General features: G+C 31.6%; 2 protein-coding genes across 3 annotated transcripts; one reads left to right on the top strand and one right to left on the bottom strand.

The window, feature by feature from the left end:
- Positions 1-10,048: 10,048 nt before the first annotated feature.
- LOC126839710 (uncharacterized) lies at positions 10,049-14,558 on the bottom strand. Of its 2 annotated transcripts, XM_050575129.1 has the most exons (8): positions 14,423-14,558; positions 14,307-14,330; positions 14,096-14,119; positions 13,595-13,618; positions 12,662-13,165; positions 12,303-12,397; positions 10,327-10,523; positions 10,049-10,251 (listed from the first exon to the last, which is right to left on the bottom strand). In XM_050575129.1, exons 1-8 carry the CDS (start codon positions 14,475-14,477, stop codon positions 10,119-10,121), a joined length of 1,056 nt encoding a protein of 351 aa, XP_050431086.1. In that variant the 5' UTR covers positions 14,478-14,558; the 3' UTR covers positions 10,049-10,118. The 2 variants fall into 2 exon arrangements, with proteins under 2 accessions (XP_050431086.1, XP_050431087.1); XM_050575130.1 differs by lacking the exon at positions 14,096-14,119.
- A 2,084-nt stretch (positions 14,559-16,642) lies between these two features.
- LOC126839709 (short-chain dehydrogenase/reductase family 9C member 7-like) lies at positions 16,643-22,387 on the top strand. Its single transcript, XM_050575128.1, is given in 6 exon segments — positions 16,643-17,348; positions 18,050-18,201; positions 19,223-19,375; positions 19,770-19,804; positions 19,806-19,917; positions 21,044-22,387. Coding segments are annotated over 6 exon segments (1,152 nt in total). The 5' UTR covers positions 16,643-17,040; the 3' UTR covers positions 21,436-22,387.
- The last annotated feature ends 49 nt before the right edge of the window (positions 22,388-22,436 follow it).

Consider the following 22,436-nt stretch of genomic DNA (forward strand, 5'->3'; position numbering starts at 1 on the left):
TTGGACTTAAATACAATGACTCAATTTAAAATCCTTTAAAAACTAACAAAAAAAATGTATGATATTTTCTATCGAACCAAATACAAACTTGAAAAAATATTAATGTTTCTTTATGTGCTATGCAAATTTCCTACATTTCTTCACGATTAAGTTGTACTTTTACATTGGACAGATATCTGAGATGAGTTCGTGAGGTTTTTTGAACTAAACTACACTTTTATTTTTAGAATTACACGCGGTGGTAAATAATGCGTCTCGCATGCTGATGGCCGAGTAAGAGTGGCAAACGACAAGACTTATCACAGAACAGTTTCGTGTAAACGTTCTAGGCCCAATGGAATTAACGTCATCGCTCTTACCTAAAGTGCGTTGTGACCGAGGTGAGTCGTGATTCATAGACTTCCATAGATGTAGCTTGATGAAGGCAGGGCAGGGGTAGGGGCTATGGAAGTTCATAAAATTCAAAATCATTCAAGCTCCCAGTGAATTTGTTTTTACAAAATTTCATAAGTTTTGAAGAGGAAGAGGTACACTCTAAAAAGGTTTTTCCCTCTAATTGTAAGTACAAAAAAAACAAAAATTCATCAAGCAAAGTAAATAATACGAGGAAAACTCATACATTCAGACGGCTTGGACATGTTGTAAGATAGTTAAACAAATAGGACAGTAGTTAGAGATTAGGATATAAGATTTTGGGACGAAGAAGTGGAGTGAATGTGATGATATTTAGAACTGTAGCTTAGAGACTCACGAGGAGTGAATGTATAATGGGAGGAATTAATTTTTTTTTTTGTTCAGGACGGATTATTAATGTACTGAGTCATTGCGCTATGGTACCATTGCCGGGCATAGCCGTTTATGGGGCTACAAAAGCAGCATTGCAAGCGTGGACTTGCGGATCTCGAGGAGAAAACGGTGGCGTCAGTTGGATTAGTAGTTGGATTGCATAAAAAGCACTGCAATAAACATGTATAGGAAAAAATCTATTCAGAAATAGATCACTCCAAATATCATAGACCTAATTGAAGAAAGACGAAAATACAAGCACCGGACTGAAGTAGAAGGACAACTAAAATATCGAAACCTAAGAAACTGTATAAACAGAGAATCAAATAAGCAAAAGAGGAATGGTTAGATCAAGCCTACGGAACCATTTAAAGTTACCTCAAAATAATAATATTAAAGGCAAAAATAGTAAATTGCTCTTGGACACAAAAGATGTGGTAAACCTATGCGGAAAATACCTTGAAGAACTATACCAAGGTGATGAATTACAAGATACCACTTTCACCATTAGTATGCAACTGCTACATAGAAAGAAGTATAACGGAAATTAAAGATTAACCTATGATAATAATATAATATCGTACTTGAATTGTGTTTTTAGTGCGGTTTTAAATTTCGATTATTATTTGTTTACCGCTATTCATACCAATAACGCAATTAATTAAAAAAAACACCTAACAGTATTACAGTGCAAACGGGGCAAGTGATACCTAATTGAAAATTATCGTTTTCTACAGGTGTTAAGAATCTTGCACGTTTCCACGGGACAAACGATTTTGAGTACTTGAAAAACAATAGTTGTAAATTAATTACATTTAACTATACGACTAGGTGAAAAAATAAATTGTATTTTAATGTTCGCGTATGGTCACGCCCATCTTTAGACTTTAGACGGGTTTTGCAATATTATAAATAAACCGAAGCCAATAACTAGGAGAGCCGTAGATGTATTGAGTTATAAATTATCTCAAAGATTTATATTATACTATTTATTTAATCACTAATATGATACTATATTGTGACTTATGGATGCTAAAATACTATGGTCATAGTAGCCACGCGGTCCGGATGTTCGGGTTAATATAAGTATACAATTGTTGAAATTCAAATCTTTAAGTCTTAATTTTAATAACACTGTACCCCCCCCCCCTCCCACCAACAGGGGTTGGCACTTTTTTTATATTTTAGGCGCAGTTTTAATACTTAATAGCCGAAAATTAGACTAAAAAATAGGTATATCAACGACTTGTACATAATCTGTACTACTTTTTTCATGAAGGAAAAACGCAGAAAATCTTAAAAATTGTACTTTTTCGTTAAATTATATTACGACGGATGCAAATTAAAACAACAATGACAATTTCTCGTTTTTTTCATGCATTATTTTTTTCAAGCGGATAAAAAATTATATCGAGTGTATCCAAATTTTTTTTTAAATATCATTAGGTACAAATCGTCGTAGTCATAAAAAATATATATATTAAATTTCTAATTAAAAAATGTGTACTAACTAGCAGACAATGTACACATTAAGATTATTGTACCCGTGTAGTTTATACAAATAGTTATGATACTTGATTAAATTAAATTTTAACATCACGACAAAAAAAAATGAGAAATTGGCAGTTTTATCACTCTGAGTTATAATAATTTTTGTAGACCTGTGATTTATCCGTCCCCACTATGCTCCGCTCCCGCTATACGCCAAACCCGCTGTACTCGTTTTCTATTATTTAGGCGGTTAAATTAAAACAATAAAAAATATTATTGAATGTACGTCTGACAGCTAAAAAATATGGTCTAAACAAATAGACCTACAGTGACAAAGAGCTTTTTATATGTAAAGTGTCATAAATACGAAGAGAAGCATTACAATTTTGTCTCGTTAACGATAATATTTTCAGTCGCAACATTTCGTCACCTCAAGAACCAAGCAAACGTAAAATACTTTTTCACCGATTAAGTCGTTTTCAAAACTTAAGCAATATGGTGCGCCCCAAACTATTGTCGCTAATTGCTTTGGGTTTGACGTTGTCCGTTTACACTTTAGTGCAGTCACTGGAGACCGGATACGCATACACGAACGAACGTGCTATTGGAAACGATCAACTCTGCGAGGACTTAAGGTGCGGATATATGTTTGGCTGGTATACGCACATGCGGATGTTTAAGATTATACTCGGAAAACCTTATAATACAGAATTGAAAGGGTTGGTCAGTCCGATCAGTAGTACCAGCAATGTAGTGAGATCGCAGATAGTTTCGTTGTTCGGATTGAAAGCAAAACGTATTGGAGCCATGTGGGCGCTGTATTTGTTCACGGGCTTGATAGCTAGTTTTTATCAGAGATACCCAAATCCGACGAACACTGTCGAGACCCTTGGCTATGTCGTCGATAAGCTGCAAGCCGACCTGACCGGGTGTCGCCCAGACAATTCATTCGACTCCTACGGCAGCGTGTTGAAATCACTGGGGACGTCCGGACCAGGTTATTATAAAACCACTATACTCGCACAGCACTTGGACGAAGCCAACCTTCAGCTGCGGAAAAACGATATCATCAGTGACGATCGGTTGAGACAAAGGCTCGAAATGAACACACAAATCCATACGCTATTTTTGCACAACCTGGGCAAGCACGAAAGGATCAAATACGATTTACAAAACATGTACAACTTGAAAATGAACTGGAACGACTCTAGCGCGGTACTGCATACGGTTTGGGCGAATGCGCGACACCTGGATTGGGCCAACACCAACCTTTACCCGATTAAAATGTACTACAACGCGTGTTTTGACTTTTTCGAAATCATCTTGGTCCGTCTGTCGTTAAAACACATGACATATTTACAAGATTACTCTAATGATTCGGACACCTTCTTGCGTTACGCGCAAGAATGGCACAATATAGTGGTACAGTTTAGTACTATGTTAAAGTTGTCCGATGATTTACACGTTAACCGCTTGCTGGACAATCTCAAAAAGCTTATCGGCGGCACAAAGACATTAGCCAATGTGGTCGACTTTTTAGTTGAAACACTGAATACGCTTTGTGAGCCTTTCGGATGCGACGCTGGTAATGAATTCGTTATAGACAATCGAGAATTTACTATACCATATACAAGCCTGATCGGAGAACAAATCAAATTTCCGGAAAAAACGACCAGTAACGAGGGCATCGAGTACAATAGTTTGGAGAACGCAAAAGCTTTCTTGTCTCATCTGAAATTGGCTTTCGGTACGGTCAACTTTAGCGTCATTTGGTCACTTACAGATTATATCGATGAACTCAATCCGACAAGAGGTGTGTGATGTCGGAAGAATTGTACCGAGGAGTTGCAAAATTTGTACCCGATGTAATATCACATTACGATTAATAATAGTCGAATATTTCTAACATTACACAAAATTATACTAACTATAAAATGTCCATTACATTATAATAATAACTAATGTATACGTTATGGTATGATAATTTCTACAAAAATTAAAAATCACTTAAACATTTGAACATTTTTTATCATTTTTAATATTTTTAATCTATTAATCTGTGGTTAATAGACCCTACTTTGGTTATTTTAGCTTCGATGCAGAGCGGCGAAAGTATTGGTTTTACTGTTAGAACTTTTACTGACTATAATTTCGAGGAAAAGAGTCGGATCGAGTTAAAATTTATAAGAAATATTTATTTGGTATGCTCGCACACGTCAGTTGTATCATAGTACTACCGGTAAACATTGGGAAACCAAAAAAATAGCATAAACCATTTTCCATCATCAAGAATGATATAGAATTTATTTCTTTAATTCACTTTTTCAAGCAAAGCTTTAGGGAATAAGATATGAAAATTAGACCGTAGGTAGAGCTACAATGGAGCTATTACGTATATACATGTAAATTTTTTTTCCAAAATTCTGTAGTCAAACATTAAGTCATGAAGGAGAACCAAAAAAAAAAAAAGGAAAATTGCACTTTGTTAACTGATGAAAACCATTTTGGGCGAAAAATTATAATATAATAATTATACAAATACTATAAGGGAAATAAATATATATTTTTTAAATTGCATATTCATTTATTACGTAGATTTTTATTAAAAGATAACACACAAGGAATTTTCGGCAAACACTTTAAGACATTTTGAGGTCAAACGTAATACTATTACTAATATGATATATGTATGTAATCTTCAATTTTATACATTTTCCAAGTCATTTGTTAAAAAATGTGTGTGTTGATTTTAACCCAATCCGATACTACCCGTTAATATAAAATTTTATATATTCACTTTGGAGTTGATCCAGTACATTGAGTTCGTCACCATCGCCGCTTGATCCAGCGTCCATTTCATTTGCGAAGAACTCAATTGCACTGCTTAAGATACGTTCGAATTCTTCTTTGGCATGGTAGTTACTTGATATATTATAGATGTTCGCATATATGTCAGTACTCACTAAGTCCATCATGTTGACATATCGTAGACTAAACTCCATGCATACATCATTGAAGAATCTTTTTCGTGCTGCTAATGTCGTCGGTACAATCTCGCTGTACGGGTTAATACTTTACTTGGTTAGACTGTACCTATTTAGTTAAAGCTTTTTATAAAAAAAAAATTGTTGTTGACGGGAGAAGGGTTGTGGAAAATGGGTATTTTTTTCATAGCTTTAATAGCAGATGATAAACAGGTCGATCGGATTTCACACTTTTGCGGTATAAACGATTTGAATTTGAATTTTTTTAGAGTGTTGAATCTAGGTACCCTTTTATATCAAAGGGTATTGTGGGTGTCTTAGTTACATACTTTTCTCGCTATTTTCATGTATGCTATCTGTGTACTTTATATTTTTATAAGTCTTTAATTATTACTTTAATGTATTAGTCTTAATGAAATATTACTTGTTCATTATTACTACACAAATTGTGTTGGTTCTTGTTTTGTCTTGAACCACACAAATCGTCGAAATTCTACGCTGTTTTTTTTTGTGTGTTGACAATGTTTATTTATATAAGTTTTCTTTTTTTCAGTTATAAACAAACTGCAACGCCGATAATAAAAGTGGTGCGGTATTAAATCATTTGGTCAATTAACAAGAAGTAATATTTGTAGGCTATACGATTTCTAGCCAAAAAAATAATTATAATATTAAAATGTTTTTCCGAATTGCAAGATATTGTGCAAAACTAATAATAACACATATTTTGGCGGCCAAAAAGAAAATACATATAATATAATTTTTTAGACGCTGTGTCGCGCGTTCCTCTAAAATTGCAACGAATTTCAATGCTAATACGAGGTAAGAATTTCAATTGTGTTCAATGTCATGTTTGAAAAGCTGTTGTTATTCGTCTGCGTTTGACGAAAACAGTACGGTATATAGTTTCTAGTAAAAGGTGATTTTGGCATTAAAGAATGAAAAAAAACATATTATTCATTTTTCATCATTTTATATTATTTAGTCCACCCAATTTTGATATATTTTTATCAAAAATAAATGTATTAATTTTAGATTAACTAAAAACTGTGAAAAAAAAGGTCTACCATCTCAGAAGAATTTGAGAGAGCCTTAGTTAACCAATCACCCTGTACAACATGTATTAAAATATTAATACTTTGAAAAAATAAAATGCTAGTAACAGTATTGCTTTTATATCCACTATTGACTAGTATATAACTATGGCTGTTCTAAGTATGATGATTATTATGGCGGTGCTTTAGCCGAAGTAACGAATATTATTACATAATAATTTACCTTTCCGGCAACTTAACTTACCGAAACAATTTGAACATTTATATTTCTGTAAAAAATGTATAGCACTTAAATTGAATTTCATTTTTACTTATTACAATAATAAACCGTAGTGATTAATTACTAATATTTTTTTATAATTTAAGACACAATATGGGTAAAACAAATATTTGGACCTTTATTGTTTTCTATTCATATTTTTAGTATATACTTTCCTGTTCTCCGTTAAACGATAAACTTTGTAGCTGTATTCTGAACAAAATTAGATTACGAATTCACAGTCGGGTGTAATATCGTTTTAAAATTTTGATCAATAATTTTTCAATTATGCCAAAACTGTTATTGAACAATTACCTACTTAAGCTTCTTATTTTTATTTATGCATTTATTTAGTACATCAATACTGTGTTGTACAGTATCTTATGAACCTAGACAACAAAATGTTGTTAATTTATAAATATTTATTTAGTAATTAATATTTAATTAATTTTACTTTTATGTTTATTCAATAGTTATGATATACGCTAGCAATATGATGCTTCGTTATAATTTATAGCGTCTCCAAAAATGAATACATTTAGTACTTTTTCTAAGAAATTTAAAAATAACAATTTAGTCAACTAATTCAATTTTATAGTAAATTTGTTTTCTTTAAAATAATAGTTTAGGTAATATATTATCCTTTTTTTAAAACAAAACCAAAATATTTGTCTCTAATATAGCAATAAAATATGCTTCTTAATAGCGCACTAATTTGAACTTTAAATATTACTTTTTAACAGTCGAGTATAAAAAATTGTTTTGTCTTCAAAATAACAGGATATTTCGAAAAATATTGGGGTTCCTACTTTAATTTCAAAAGTTGATAGTGCGCATGCGCAAACTGCATAAGGTTAACATTCAGATTTGGGCTTAAAATGTGCGTTAAGATTCACTAATAACATTAAAAATTTTTAATTTAAATAAAAATAAAAAGCTACTCTGAAAATCAAGGGGTTCCAAACTTTTTGAACACCCTGTATATGACCATTTCAATTTCAAAAGTTATAAGCGCTAATTATTAAAACTCAGTTACTCGAAAAAGTGTCATTGTTTTCTTTTAAAGGCATGTTTTTGAGTAGAAAACGAGACTCCAAAATAAAACTTTAAGTAGAAATATTCTATTGTATTAGAGTTAGTCATTAACTTGAGTTTTAAGCGTTATTATAAACATAACATAATGATATAATTAACAAGGCTAATCAATCAAAATATTTTAGAATATCGTTAAATCATACTAATCTAATCATAAGCACACACTAATGGTCAGTTAGGAAGTTAATACAAAAAATTAATTTCTTTTAATATAGTTATCGTCCAGACATTTTTGAAAAAAACTCCTATTTAAAAATGTAAAATTTGTATAACAAATAATATTATGTGCACAATATGACACTGTATCAGATTGAATAAATATATTTAAACTTTTAAGGTTTTGCTGTCAGGTTGTAATTAAGGCTTATCAACGTTTTATTATTATCACGAGGCAGAGTATAACAATTAAAATTAGCAAAATTGCGACTAGTAAAGAATTTAGAAACAAACTTTGGAAAAAGCCAGGGCTTCTATGAGTCACTTGTTGTGGCTTTTTCTGTATAGTTTCTTTTTTCGGAGTAGAGTTCTCTTTCATATCATCGCCGTCTTTGCTATTCGGTTTTTTAACCTTGATATCATTCTTTGTTTCAGCATTATAATTGGCAACTTATAAATAATTAACAATTATTGTGTTACTTTGAATAGGAGTCTGCTCATTATTTTAGAATGAAAATCGAATCTTGTGTCTGTTCTATTATTAAATATTTGAAATGAGTTAATTAAAACGATTTATTGTTTCCAAAGTTATATTATATTTTGTTCGTAACAGCCATATAAATAAAATAACGTTTAACTACATCGTTATTGTTCTAGATGACAGGGAGTATCAGTGTAAATATTATCACAGGCACATACCTGAATTCGTCATGAAGTTTACATGAGATCGGTCAGAGCACTTTTTAAATTTTTAACCCTTTCCAAATTTTAATTTAAAATTGGAAATTTTATAAAGTGTTTAAACGCGATTTATACGTAGTAGGAATAAGATATCAAAAAAGTATGCTGACCGATCTCCGATGGGCTTTGATGTTGATGACTTTGAATGTCCCAATTCCATCATTATGGCTGACAACAATAATGCAGTGTGTTTGTTTTCCCAACATTTTCGTCGCGGTACTTGCTTGATAATTTTAGGTCCAGCGAAATTTTGGTAATACTGTATTCTGCCACCGTTTAAGGAATGTCTAAGCTGAGTAAACCTCTGCTCTGGAACTTGGCCCTTTGAACTTTGTAACTTTTGCAACTTTAAGATTTTTCCCTTTACTTCCACTATAATAACTACCTTTGTGCCAAATTTCACATTTCCACCTATACTGGGATGTGCCTTGAAATTTTGTCGATGAGTGAATGAGTCAGTCAGTAATAAAGATGCAAACATTTAAATAAGAAATTCTCCCCTTTTTGAAAAGGCTTAATATGAAAGTCTCGATTTTTTACAGTATTCTAAGCTACCCAAGCTTAATTTATGTTTTAAATTTCTAGAGCCCATTTTAAAAAGAAGCAGCGATATGGGAGTGAGAAAACCTAATAAATGGGTTCGTGTAAAGATACGTTGGCATGCTTCCTGGAACTTCGACTGGTCCACTGCCGTGTGTTCAGATATTTAGAATAGGCATCGAAAAATGCCAATTCTATTATGCTAGTTTACATATAGTTGACTTTTACTATAAACTCAAAAAAATATATTAAAACCAGTATATTTAATTTAACAAAGATGATCTTTTATATAATTGGTTTTGTTGAGTGTAACTACCCAATGTACAATAATAACGTAATACCCTAGTCTTTTATTTATTTTTTTTAATTTACTCATAAAGTAAATATTTACAATACTGCATATTGAACATAAACTAGACCGTTTACAGATTGACAAATGTACATTTTTATCAAAAATAAGTCAGACCATATTATACATTTTGTAGAAAATAGTACCCACTCCTACGCCCAAAACAGAATAAGTTTATTTAAGTTAACTCGTCTTAGAGTACGACGGCGGCGCAAATAAGTCATAGTTTAGCCTAATATATTAGTATTGGTGAATAGTTAGTATACTTCATCATTTTCATCCTTAACCGCAGACAACGACCATAGTAAACTATACAGGTAATCTCTGACTAGGTCTAGATTTGGACATTTTTACCATGATTGTACCGAGAACACCTGATAGTGATTAAGAAATTAATTGTAAAACTATTTTTTTATCAATAATGAAATTTTAATTAAAACTGTAATAATGTAAATAAATCAATATTACGTGGTAAACAAAGCAGGTGGATATTTTTTAAATTTTATTCTATTAACGAATTATTATTATTTTAATGATATCAGGCGTTATGTTTATTCTTCAAAGACATTAATTTTTCTTAATTTATCATCATTTTGGCTCGTGGAAAACCAAATATTTTTTTGACATTTTTGCTTTGTGTCCGGTTCAAACCAGGGAGAATATTATAGGTTGCCTATTTTTCCTTTTTTTTTTGTATCATCCAATGTTGATTGAGGATCTCTTATATCGCTAACTACATTTTTTTCTGCGTATTGTGGATTAATAATTTCCGGGAGTAAACACTCAATGTAGAACCTAAAAAATCAAAAACTGTTAAAATAAAATATTTCAATTTTTAGGAATTTTTGAAATATGACGCCGTTAGCTTACTGTTGTAATTTTTGTACCATTTGGTCTTGCCAAAACGAATCGTCGTAGGTAATTATTTCTACTTCGGCCCAATGGTCGGTATAAACTACAAAATAGCAATACTTTCTCTGGGTCATGTGCAATTGTCCTTGGATTTGATAGTAATAATTGTGATTTTTTTTTAATTCTAAACGCGTTGATGTCTGACTAAACGTAATCTGTAAAATCGTTTTAAAATTATCAAGTTTATATAAATTAATTATTAAAAATTATGATTTATTATTAAAATTTAAAATATAAGTTGTTATCATATTAAAAAATTAAAATTGCCTTTTTATTTAGGTAGATATCTAAAAGGTATTTAGCGGTTGACAATTGAATCATGTATGGATGTATAGATTTGAATCATAAGAAAAACAGATATATCAATAATGATTTTATTATTACTATAACTAAACTTAAGATGCTTATTTTTTTTTACCTAAAGGAGTACCTACATTCCTACGGTATGAATAATATTAATAAAGTTTTTCAGAAATGCTTAAATTTTTTGGATATACTATTTAGCCATCTAATCGGAGGATAAATAACAGTGATATTGGTTAACTTTCAGCCGAATGCGGGCTGTATAAACTTAAATATAGATAATGAAAAAATATATTTATTACAAAAAAAGCCGCTACAGTGGGGTCGGGGCTTAGTGGGGACGGGAAAGTCTCAGGTTTACAGGAATTTTTTAAATCTGAAAGTGATAAAATCACTTTTGAAAATGATTTTATTTACTTTTATCACTTTTATTTATGATAATTCCTGTAGACCTGTGTACTCTCCGTCTGCTTTGATCCCATTATGCCTAAACTTTACTGTACTTGTCTTCTCGGATAAAATCAATTTCAAATTAACGCTTTGATGCTTATTTGTAAATACAGCATCTCAATTTAATACTTTCTAACTTTGCTGGTTTACACTGTGCTTTGGTTTGGACTGTACTGGCTTGAAAATATTAACTACCGGGTTGCAGCGAAGCGTTTATTCGAAAGTGATTTTATTACATTCAGATTTAAAAATTCCTGTAAACCTGTTACCCTCCCGTCCCCACTATGCTACGACCCCACCATGCTCAATTAAAGAAAAACTGTAATCCCGAATTTTTTCTTTGTTTAATAAGTTATGGATATATATTAGTTCTAACTACTGACAATTTTTCAACTTAACCGTCATAAAATTACGGTTAAAAAACCCAAAAAACTTGCACACCCGGGGGGGGGGGTGGCCTTCTAGGAGATTGGGAAATGGGTATAATTTAAACTTGAGACTCTTTACGAGTGAGTGCATACGAAATAAATATTCCTTATAAATTTCAACTCGATCCGACTCTTTTTCTCGAAATTATAGCCAGTAAAATTTCTAACTTTAAATCTCGTATGGTTTTTTCAAATTGTATTCACTCAAAGTACCAACTAGATGAAAGTTGTGATTAATAGAGTTGCTACTCGAAGGAATAATACATACACACACAAAAAAAACCCACATAATAGAAAAATTAATTGCATCTCTCCTTCGCATCGAAGCTTAAATCCAATTACACAATTCACCAAATTGATAGAAACCAATATTTTATTTTTATAGATTAACAACTTTGAACTCCTGTTTTTTTTTATAATATATGATATTTTAATTTGCATGAAACACATAACATTATTATAAATAAACAAATGTACAAAGCATAGACGTTTTATAAAATATATATTAATTTAAGATAATATAAAAATTTTAAATTGACGGTTAAAAAGCTGGTAAATTTTTTTTCAGGATTTTTCGTTTTTTAGGATGAAGGTGATTACTTTTGACCTACCAAAGTACTAATCACTTACGATTTCACACTACTCGTGTAAAACGGTCTACAGGAAAAAAAGATTTCGTTTTTCATGTCTTGAAGATTCTTAACATGTTATTTTCGGACTATATGACTATTTTGTACATATTCATAACTTTACTTTTTTGGTTTTCACAGCCTCAGCAAAATCAGTAGTGTCCTTTGATGCAAACGGACATTTCACTTCCACGACATATTCTTTACCTACTAAACCGTCTAAAAAGTAGAAATTGTTGAGCCATTAGAGATATAAAGGAAATCCCGTGACATCGGTGTATGATAGGTAATGTTTACTATAGCATGTGTTAATAGGTAGTATTAAAATTTTACACCGACTAAATTAGGACAGTAAATCATTTGAGAAATAGCTATTTTTGTAACTTAATTGGAAAACTCTAAATTTTTAATGTGGTACAATTAAAAAAAAAAAATCTATTTCGCATTTTATATGAAGTATGGTTCCCGTAAAAACAGGTTTACCTGGAGAGGCTGCCAAGTACGGTAAGTTTTTGTCGACAACTAGGCCGCATGGGGTTACAACTACGTGCATCTTGTCTTGTAAACATTGTATGGCTTTGGGTTCCATTGCTTTGCCATGATCGATCGCTGCCGACTGAAAGGTGCCGTACATAAGATCACAAACTATCGACTTGCAGGACACTGTCGATGTTCTCTTACAAACCCGACCGAAATTAGACGCGGTTAAGCGTTTCCGTCTTTCTGTATGCCACAACTGTGCGTTTGCTTGGTCCCTGGTGTTCTTTTCCAACTTTGTGCGTCTATACTTGTTCAATTTAAGCGAATCCAAGAATTGTTTTGTATTTTTATCAATTTCTTCAACGGAGGAATGGTCGTGTTGCATTTGCGGATTTGGCACTACATTGTCGGCGCCTCGGCGAGACGCCCTAAGATTTTTCGAAGAGGTACTCAGTGGTCCAGATATTTTGGTCTCCATCAACTCGGTGTCTTCCTTTCCAACTTCTCCTGATCAATAATAATTCATAACGATGATCACAGCACTTTGTATTAGTTGTAAATTATCTAATAATTAATTAACTATCGTAGCCTCTATTGAAAAGCATTTGGATAACCTATTATTTAACGGTATGGATAAACAAGAAACATACAAATATTTTTTGACTTTTCTCGATTGCCGAAAACAAAAATATTGAATCATTTGTTCACCAATAATATTATTTTTTAAGAGTTAAAGCAACTAAAATATTAAGCAATCAATTGGTAAGTGAATTGAAACATTTTCTAAAAAAAGTATTATTTGATATTATCATTATCCGGATGGTAAACAAAAGAATCTTAACGTTGTAATTTTTTATCAAGCGGCAATAATGCGTTTACTAAGTTATTTTTAAGTGTACTAAAAATATTAATTGAAGCTGTTGGCTCTTTACTTACTTGAGGACCGTAGACATGATGAGACTAAAATAAAAAAAATGTAACAACTAATTTATAGACGATTAAATCAAAAATCACATAATATTTTTAACAAAATCAATAGAAAAAGTATATTATGTTTTATTCATAGGTTTTTTTTTTGTTATACTCAACAGGGAGAAAATTAGTTATCTATTTATTTTTGTATTAAAATACACGTCAAGTACTTGCTCATGATTTTAATTACTTTAATCATTGTGACTATTTAAACATACATTTTTAAAAAACAATTTTCTAAGGTTGGTATAACCATTTTGTAATAAATAATTGATTAAACTGAAAAACACTGATTTTTTTTGTGTAGAACTTGTCGTTAGACATAAAGTTTGCTATTATTATAATCCCGGATAGCAAAAAAAAAACGATTGTATGCATTTAGTAATTTAATTTTAAACATACTTAAATGTTTTTAAAATTAATTTTGTAAAAAATAATTTCTAATACCACTATTGGAGAGCTTACTTGAGTTCGATAGACCACGTTTGACTAAAATTAAAAAATGACGTCATCCATACAAACAAATTTGAGAATTCAATAACCACACATAATATTATTACATTTAACGAACGCCTTAAAAAATTATGACATTTTTTTGGTCTAGCATTGAAATAGTGTTAATAGTTTTACGTTTGGAAAAAAATTAAGTAGGTATAGGTACGACGTTGTTACTTACTTGTGCTCGGTGTACAATGTGTGGCTAAAATTTTAATGTTAAATATTATATTAAATACCTATATCAATATAATATAACGTTATAGTATTATAATAACATTCCAATCAAATTATTACCAACGATAATAGCGGCGACCAATATAGTGGTATAGTAGACATCATTTATTTTCATCTTGTTGAATGTCTATAATATAATAATATATTCGTATAGATCCAAATAAGTAACACAGGAAAGGTACAAGACAAAAGAAAACCGTACAGTAAAACGAGTACAATGGTACAATACTAACAATGGGACAATATTGTTCTAGTATTAATTTTTGGTACCATATTTATTATGTATTTATTTTGTATTTTGCAATAATGGTTTTAAACGAAAACAACATCAGCATATACGTCGGGTGAACTAACGTTTTACATTGCAAAATATTAATACTGTTGAGAACCTATGTTATTTACTCAGATGACTTTACAATGGCGTTAAAACATAAAAAACAAATCCTATTGTATGTTACAGTAGGCAATCCACATTTTACTTAATACGCAGAAAAAATAAAAAATAAATTTTGGTTTTTTTATGGGTCTAAAAGTAACCAAAAAGGAACTTTGTAAATCTGCGAAGATTTAAATAAATACATTATATGACTTTGTATACTAACAAAAACATATCAAAATGTGCCCACTCGTAATAAGATAAAAAATATAATTCTTCTCCATTAAATCCTACATAAAATGCAATAGTAGAAATTTCAAAAAAAATAGAAACGATAATCCAAGTATTAAATGGTTATCGACTCTATTATATTTTTTTTTAATACCTAATAATATTAATTAATTTTTTTTTGAAATAAACGATTTGTTATAAACCCGCAATCTATAAACATGTTGAACTGGAAACTATGTAGTGTAAATGAAAACCAAAAACAGAACGACACATTTTATAAATAAAGACCACAAAAATTAAAAAACATTGTTTTTAAATAAAATCAAAAATATTACAATATAAAAAAATATTTGAATAAAATCCGAAAATGGCATGTTTTTTATGATCTCATGTACCTATTGAAACAATATAAAGATATATGGCAAATTTATTCATCTTAGAAATTGCTGACAGTCAACATTTAAAAATAAAAAAATCATTTAATAATGAAAACTTCCGGGGCTTAAAAAAAAAAGATCCAGGCTGACTGATGGAGACTTTTAGTAAATTAAAGTACAAATATCAATAAGGATTTTGGAGAAAAAAAAATTGTGGTTGGAAAATTTGTCCGCTATTATCCTGTTACAAATAAAAATGATTGGCTATTTTTTTTTTTGTTTATGATTATTATTTATTGACAATAAACACTAGGTCTTCGTTGAGTAGCCTACCAATGTACAAGATACATATACCAATGTATAAGAGAATTTTACAGGACACAATATTGTATTCATTTTTAAAATAAAATACCATTTTTCTACACCATTATTTGTAAATTATATTGGATAAGTTCATTAAAACCTAAATTAATTTTGTTTAATCATTATTATTTAATTATATTCTTTGTATTTATTATAACTCAAGATACAAGGAAAGACTTATATAGTTATCCTATTTTGATTTATTTTGGAACAACGAATCATTTTCTTTATTCAACCTATATACCCGTAATATATAAAAATATTATATATAGTACCCATACAAAGTATAATATATATTCAGAAAATATCTATTTACCAATTACGCATGTACAAAAATGTTACCCACCAAAAAAACGAATAAAGAATAATAAATAATTTGTTATTACAATTTTTATTCCAATAATACCAACATAGGTTTATCTACCGTGTCGAGGGGACGTGTCATGCCTTTTTTTCCCTAATCGAGAAATTAGTTTACAAAAAATAATATAGTCGTTGTTTTAATTTTTTTTTTTTTTGTTGAAGTAAAACCTGTAACTTTAAAACGTCCATTGGAAACATTTCGTTTAATAACATGAGTGTGTAGGTACATGTATGTATTATTGACCGTGGGGCGGCCATGCCGTGTATATACCTTGCGCCACGAGAGAAGTAACCCGTTGCTCGACCGAAACGCGTTCGATTCCGCGCATCACCACCGATAAATAATTATATATATATAATTGATAAATGACAATATAATATAATCATTCACAATTATAATAAATTATATACTCTATATACAATCACTCTGTATATCGCCTGTTTCGCGCTGTATGCACGCCTCAGCGCGACACTGAATGGCACAAAGTGGGGGAAATGGGACCTCGGAACAGTCGTGGCCGTCAGTCGTGATGCGCGAAACGGGTTACTTTTCTCATGGCGCAGAATATAGGTTACCATGCACGTGTTGTGTTTGATAATCTGCAACGGCAACAGGTCGCTGTCGGTATAATATTTTTGATTTACATTTGCTTTTTAGTAGTAGACGAACCGTCGTGCGGTTCAAATACGATTACACGGCGTTGGTTCGGCCGTATTTTAAAACACCAACAATATTGTTATACACCGCGTTTAGTTTGTTTTTTTTATTTATATTTTATATTATGCACAGCAGTCGGACCGCCGTTTAGGTAGGTAGGTAGGTCGTGTGCCGTTGCAATAATTTACAAATGCTATTGTTCGACAACGCGTTGTGTAATATCATTCGTTATTATTTTTTGGCTTATGTAGATAAAAAAATTAAAAGAAAAAAAAAACTCTAACAGCAGCATAACAAAAAAAAAAAGACAATGAACCGACGCTTGGCCGCCGCCACGTTCGGCTGGGGTCGGCGACGACAGCCGAACACTGCCGACGAAACCAGATCGGCCGGTTTCCATCATCAGCCAAAGACGACCGGCTCCGACCGCCGCGTTCCTCTGGTGGTGGTCACGGGCTGCGACACGGGCCTAGGTTATTCCCTGGTGGTCAGGTATTACTGTGGTGCCAGTACAGCGGTAGGATCGGATGCGGTGCCTGGCAAAATAGCCGTCGTCGCCCTTTGCCTGGAAGGAGCCGAACGCCTGGTCGACCGACTGCATCGACTGTCCGACGAAGGGTATAATGTATACTATTACATTATTTATATGATGCAGGCAATAGTGATGAACAAATTGCCGGGAATTTCATTTAAATATTCAAATATTCCCACTATCGGGAATTGATTGAGAATATTACAATTTTTATAAATATTGTTCATATGTTTCGATATTTAATTATACTTATAGTTATAAATATTATTCGAATACAAACATTATTATAATTATATAGACTATAAAACGATTTGGTAGCTCAAAAAATATACTTGAATGCACTAATAATTACTAACTAACAAAAATATAAATATATAATATGAACATTTGAAATACATTTTACACTATATTTTTATAAAAATATTACCAAAACTAAAAAAAAAAGATACAACTTGTCATAAATCTTTTAAAAATAATAATAAAAATGAATACCTTTATAAGTACCTATAAATAAAATAAACAACAGTGTTATAGTACACTAGGACTTATAAATTAACTTTTTTTTTTTTGAAGGAATATTCCGAGAGGTAGGGAAATATTTCTAGTAGCACATCACTAAAAGAGAATTTAAAATTAAAATAATATGTACTAACTTATTTTTTTTTAATGTTCCTATTAAGATACCTTATCTAACCAAAGCATAGGTTTTGCATAAAAATAATTTTGACTCAGATAACAGGTAAATTTTTTAATAACCCTAACATTATCACTATCTGTTACAAAACAGCAGCAGTGGCGGATGTTATGGCACTGGCGATGGAAGTTACAGTAGTAACAGTAAGTGTGATCTGTACGCGTGGTCAATGGATTTGCGCGATCCTCAAAGTGTTCGTGAGACTGCAAACCGCATACAGGACCTGGTTGAGACTCAGAACTACAGTGAGTATAAGATATACTTGTAAAAGTCTTACGATAGCAATTACTTACTAAGTATATTTCATATAGAAATGTATTCAAACAATGAGGCCCTAATAATACTCTAACAGCGTATACCCTAGAAATAAGCGAGTAGAAAAGACATTAAGGCGATTATACGTAATTAATAAAACATATATTTAGCCATAACATAAATTTGATACAAAAGATGTTTTAAAATAAATAAAAGTATTTCTACATAAAAAACAAAAAATGTTAGCTGTGTATTAAAAAAAAAAAAAATTACAAAATATTCCAAGTTCTTTCTAACTTCAAAATAAAAGTTAAAAACTTATCGGTTGTAACGACCAATGAAACCTTCAATTATTCCCACACAAGAAGTTATATGTATTTTTTAAAATACTTTAATAACATTTATCAATATTATAAAAATGACCTTGAATCATATTTTAGCAGGAAATTCAATAGGTACTTCAACAACATAAGTACATCAATAACATTTCCAAAGTATTATACATTTGGACTTAATTACAATGACTTATTTAAGACCCTTTAATAAATAACAAAAAAAAATGATGATATTTTCTACCAAACTTGAAAAAATATTAATGTTTCTTTATGTGCTATGCAAATTTCCTACATTTCTTCCCGATTAAGTTATACTTTTACATTGGACACATATCTGAGATGAGTTCGTGAGGTTTTTTGAACTAAACTACCTCAACCCAGAGATCAAATTAAACAGTCAACTTTAATTTCACATTTTAAAAAAAAACCAAGGCGATTTTTGTATTTTTATATTTTTCTAAACGTTTAGCTTAATTAATTTACTTAAAGTTATTTCAAAAAAAGTTTTTTTTATTCTAATCGAATTTTGATTCGCAAATTATATATATAACCGATTCTTAGCATATTATTGTTTCAACGGTACTAATCAATAGTATCAAGGTCTTCGTATGGGTGTGCTATACCACTGTTCAGAGTACTATGACCACGGTTAATGGTTTACACTTTTTATTTTTAGAATTACACGCGGTGGTAAATAATGCGGCTCGCATGCTGATGGCCGAGTACGAGTGGCAAACGACAAGACTTATCACAGAACAGTTTCGTGTAAACGTTCTAGGCCCAATGGAATTAACGTCATCGCTCTTACCTAAAGTGCGTTGTGACCGAGGTGAGTCGTGATTCGTAGACTTCCATAGACGTAGCTTGATGAAGTCGGGGGAGGGGTAGGGGCTATGGAAGTTCATAAAATTCAAAATCATTCAAGCTCCCAGTGAATTTGTTTTTACAAATTTTCGTCAGCTTTGAAGAGAAAGAGGTACACTCTAAAAAGGTTTTTCCCTCTAATTGTAAGTACAAAAAAAACAATAATTCATCAAGCAAAGTAAATAATACGAGGAAAACTCATACGTTCAGACGGCTTGGACGTGAGTGTTAAACGAGTTAGGATATAAGATTTTGGGACGAAGAAGTGAGTGAATGTGATGATATTTAGAACTGTAGCTTGGGAGACTCACGAGGAGTGAAGTGTATGTTAGAGAAATTTAATTTTTTTTTTTGTTCAGGACGGATTATTAATGTACTGAGTCATTGCGCTTATGGTACCATTGCCGGGCATAGCCGTTTATGGGGCTACAAAAGCAGCAGTGCAAGCGTGGACTTGCGGATCTCGAGCAGAAAACGGTGGCGTCAGTTGGATTTCGTTTTACCCAGGTATGGTATTTTATTGAATTACATCGAACCTGGACAGTATATAAATAATAATTCAAATAATTGTTTAAACTATTATTGTTACGTCTTTTTTTTAACAAAGACCCAATTCAAATAAATGTATGTTCAAACAAATTCAAATAACATCTAAAAAGCCAGTAGAGTGGGGTCGGGTCATAGTAGGGATGGAGCATATTGGGGCGGTGAGGTCACAGGTCTACATTGGTTATTACAACTGAAAGTAATAAACACTTTCAAATAAACGCTTCGATGCGAATCTGTGGTTATGTTCAAACCAGTACAGTACAAACCAAGTAAGAAAGTATTAAAGTAAGGTGCAGTATCCACGGATTAGGATTTAAGCGTTTATTTAAAAGGGATTTTATCCGAGTAAGTCAGTAAAGAGTGGTCTGGGAATAGTAGGGTCAAAGCATAATGAGAACGGAGAGGTAGTCTACAGTGTACTACAAGAAATAGGTCAAATTTTTATTTTAAATCACTTTTAAGTAAACACATTGATCCTAATCTGTAGAGACTGTACCTCAATTTAATGGTTTTTTACCGTGCTTGGTTTTGACACTACTGGTTTGACTACAGATTTCTTTGATAAAAAAAACTACCACCCCTTCTAGGGGAAAGCAGTGGCGTCATTTGGGGGGGGGGCAGGTAGGGGCATTTGCCCCACCCTTAATTTTTATGGGCTGGTCAAATTTTCGATACATAAGGACGTAAATTATCTGTTTTTTATGCAACTACCTACATTTACTTACCCTATAATAAATCGCCTGAACTGACTACCAAGTATAATAGGTATGAAGGTTTATAATATTTGTATTATCACTGTTTTGTATCTAAGTGTTTTGGAAAAAATATTTATATTTGTAAATGAACAGTGGGCCGACAAAATGTTGCCCCACCATAAGAAAAACTGAAATGTCGTTCCTGGGGAAAGGTTTTGTGACATATGTTTGATTTGTCAGTATTTATTGGTAGAACTATGTCTAAAAAATATTTCATACAAATTTGGAAGGTATTGACTGTTTTAAAAACGTTTTGGATGTTTTTCTCGATTTTAAAATGGAAAGAGAATGCTTTTTTGAAATTTCCATTTTTATTTCTCGAATTTCAGGATCGTTTTACACGCATTCATCGATTATGGGCGGCGGAGGCAGACGTGACGGTTACTACGATGAAATGTCGGAGGCGTTAACCGACGAACAAAGGGAGCACTACGGTCAGTATATGCGTGCTTACAAGGAGTACTTGGACATGGTGGACGTGGCAGTGCCATCTCAAGACGAACCTGTCCCCAACATTGACTTGTACAGATTTATGGACCATGCGCTGTGGTCGACCCGGCCTAAAGCCGAATACAGGGTGCCGGAACCGTGGCGTTACCGTATATACTCAACATTAGCGCATGTGTGTTCCGCGTTAGGACTTCACGGTTGGAGAGACCAACTGATCAGACGGTTCGTCTGTACGCCTACGTTCGTTAGCAACAGGAACAAATCAGCATAGGCTACATTGGTGATGGGAATAATCCGGACTGGCGAGAATTCAAGAATCCAAATTTACCGATTTTGAAAGTATTATTTTATACAAGGGGGTCGCAATAGCCAATAAGTGATCTTAAAATGAAGTAAGCGAATAAGCGAGTTCCAGTGTGACTAGACGACGAAATAACCTTTTTTATTGTACATATTTCTAATTATTTGTTTCATTACAGCAACCAAATGATACAACACATATTGCTTTTCAGATGTAATATTACACACTGTCATATAGTCATATGCAATTCGAATTTATCCAATGATCTATATAGATGGTAACTATTTTACTGTACAGTTTTTAACAACTTAATAAAAGTATTTATTTTTGTTTAAAGTGGTCACACTGTCGCTCGGCTTCTTGACTACTTCATTTCTGCTGACATTGTATTATGATATAACAACTTTATACATTTTTACTCTTACTATCATTTTATAAAAAGAAACTATACTTACATTCGTTTATGCATTTCTCGTGATACGAATCACAAACTAATTATAAGTTATAACTGTACATTTATCTGAAAAAAACAAACACAATAAAAGAAAAAATCTAAACCAGGGCCAGCGCAAGACATAGACAACATGGGTATATTGCCTTGGGCGGCATTTTCCAAAGGGAGCAATTAATTTAAACAATTTTTTTTAATAACTAATTATTTCAGATAAAAATTTGAAAATGCAGCAAAATTGAAGTGGCCTAAGTTGAAATACTGTCTATTGCCGACTCTGGTCGAAACCATAAAGATATATTATTTTAATTATGAACTTAATTTATACATAATAATATCAATTATTTGATATGAAATAATTACCAACTATTATAAATATCAAAATGGATTAAGTATGAATTTTTGAAAAATAAAAATATCTTTATAATTTATACTGTACATAATATGTGTATAACATATTGTATAACTAACAGTAAATAGTAATATTCGGATTTTTAAATTCAAAACATAACTTTAGGAT

This window comes from Adelges cooleyi, unplaced genomic scaffold (genome assembly GCF_023614345.1).
Source record: "Adelges cooleyi isolate 19-005CV unplaced genomic scaffold, UGA_ACOO_1.1 ACOO_flye_CR_arks_rails_tigmint_CR_PRNA_307, whole genome shotgun sequence".
In the NCBI taxonomy this organism is placed as follows: Eukaryota; Metazoa; Arthropoda; class Insecta; order Hemiptera; family Adelgidae; genus Adelges; species Adelges cooleyi.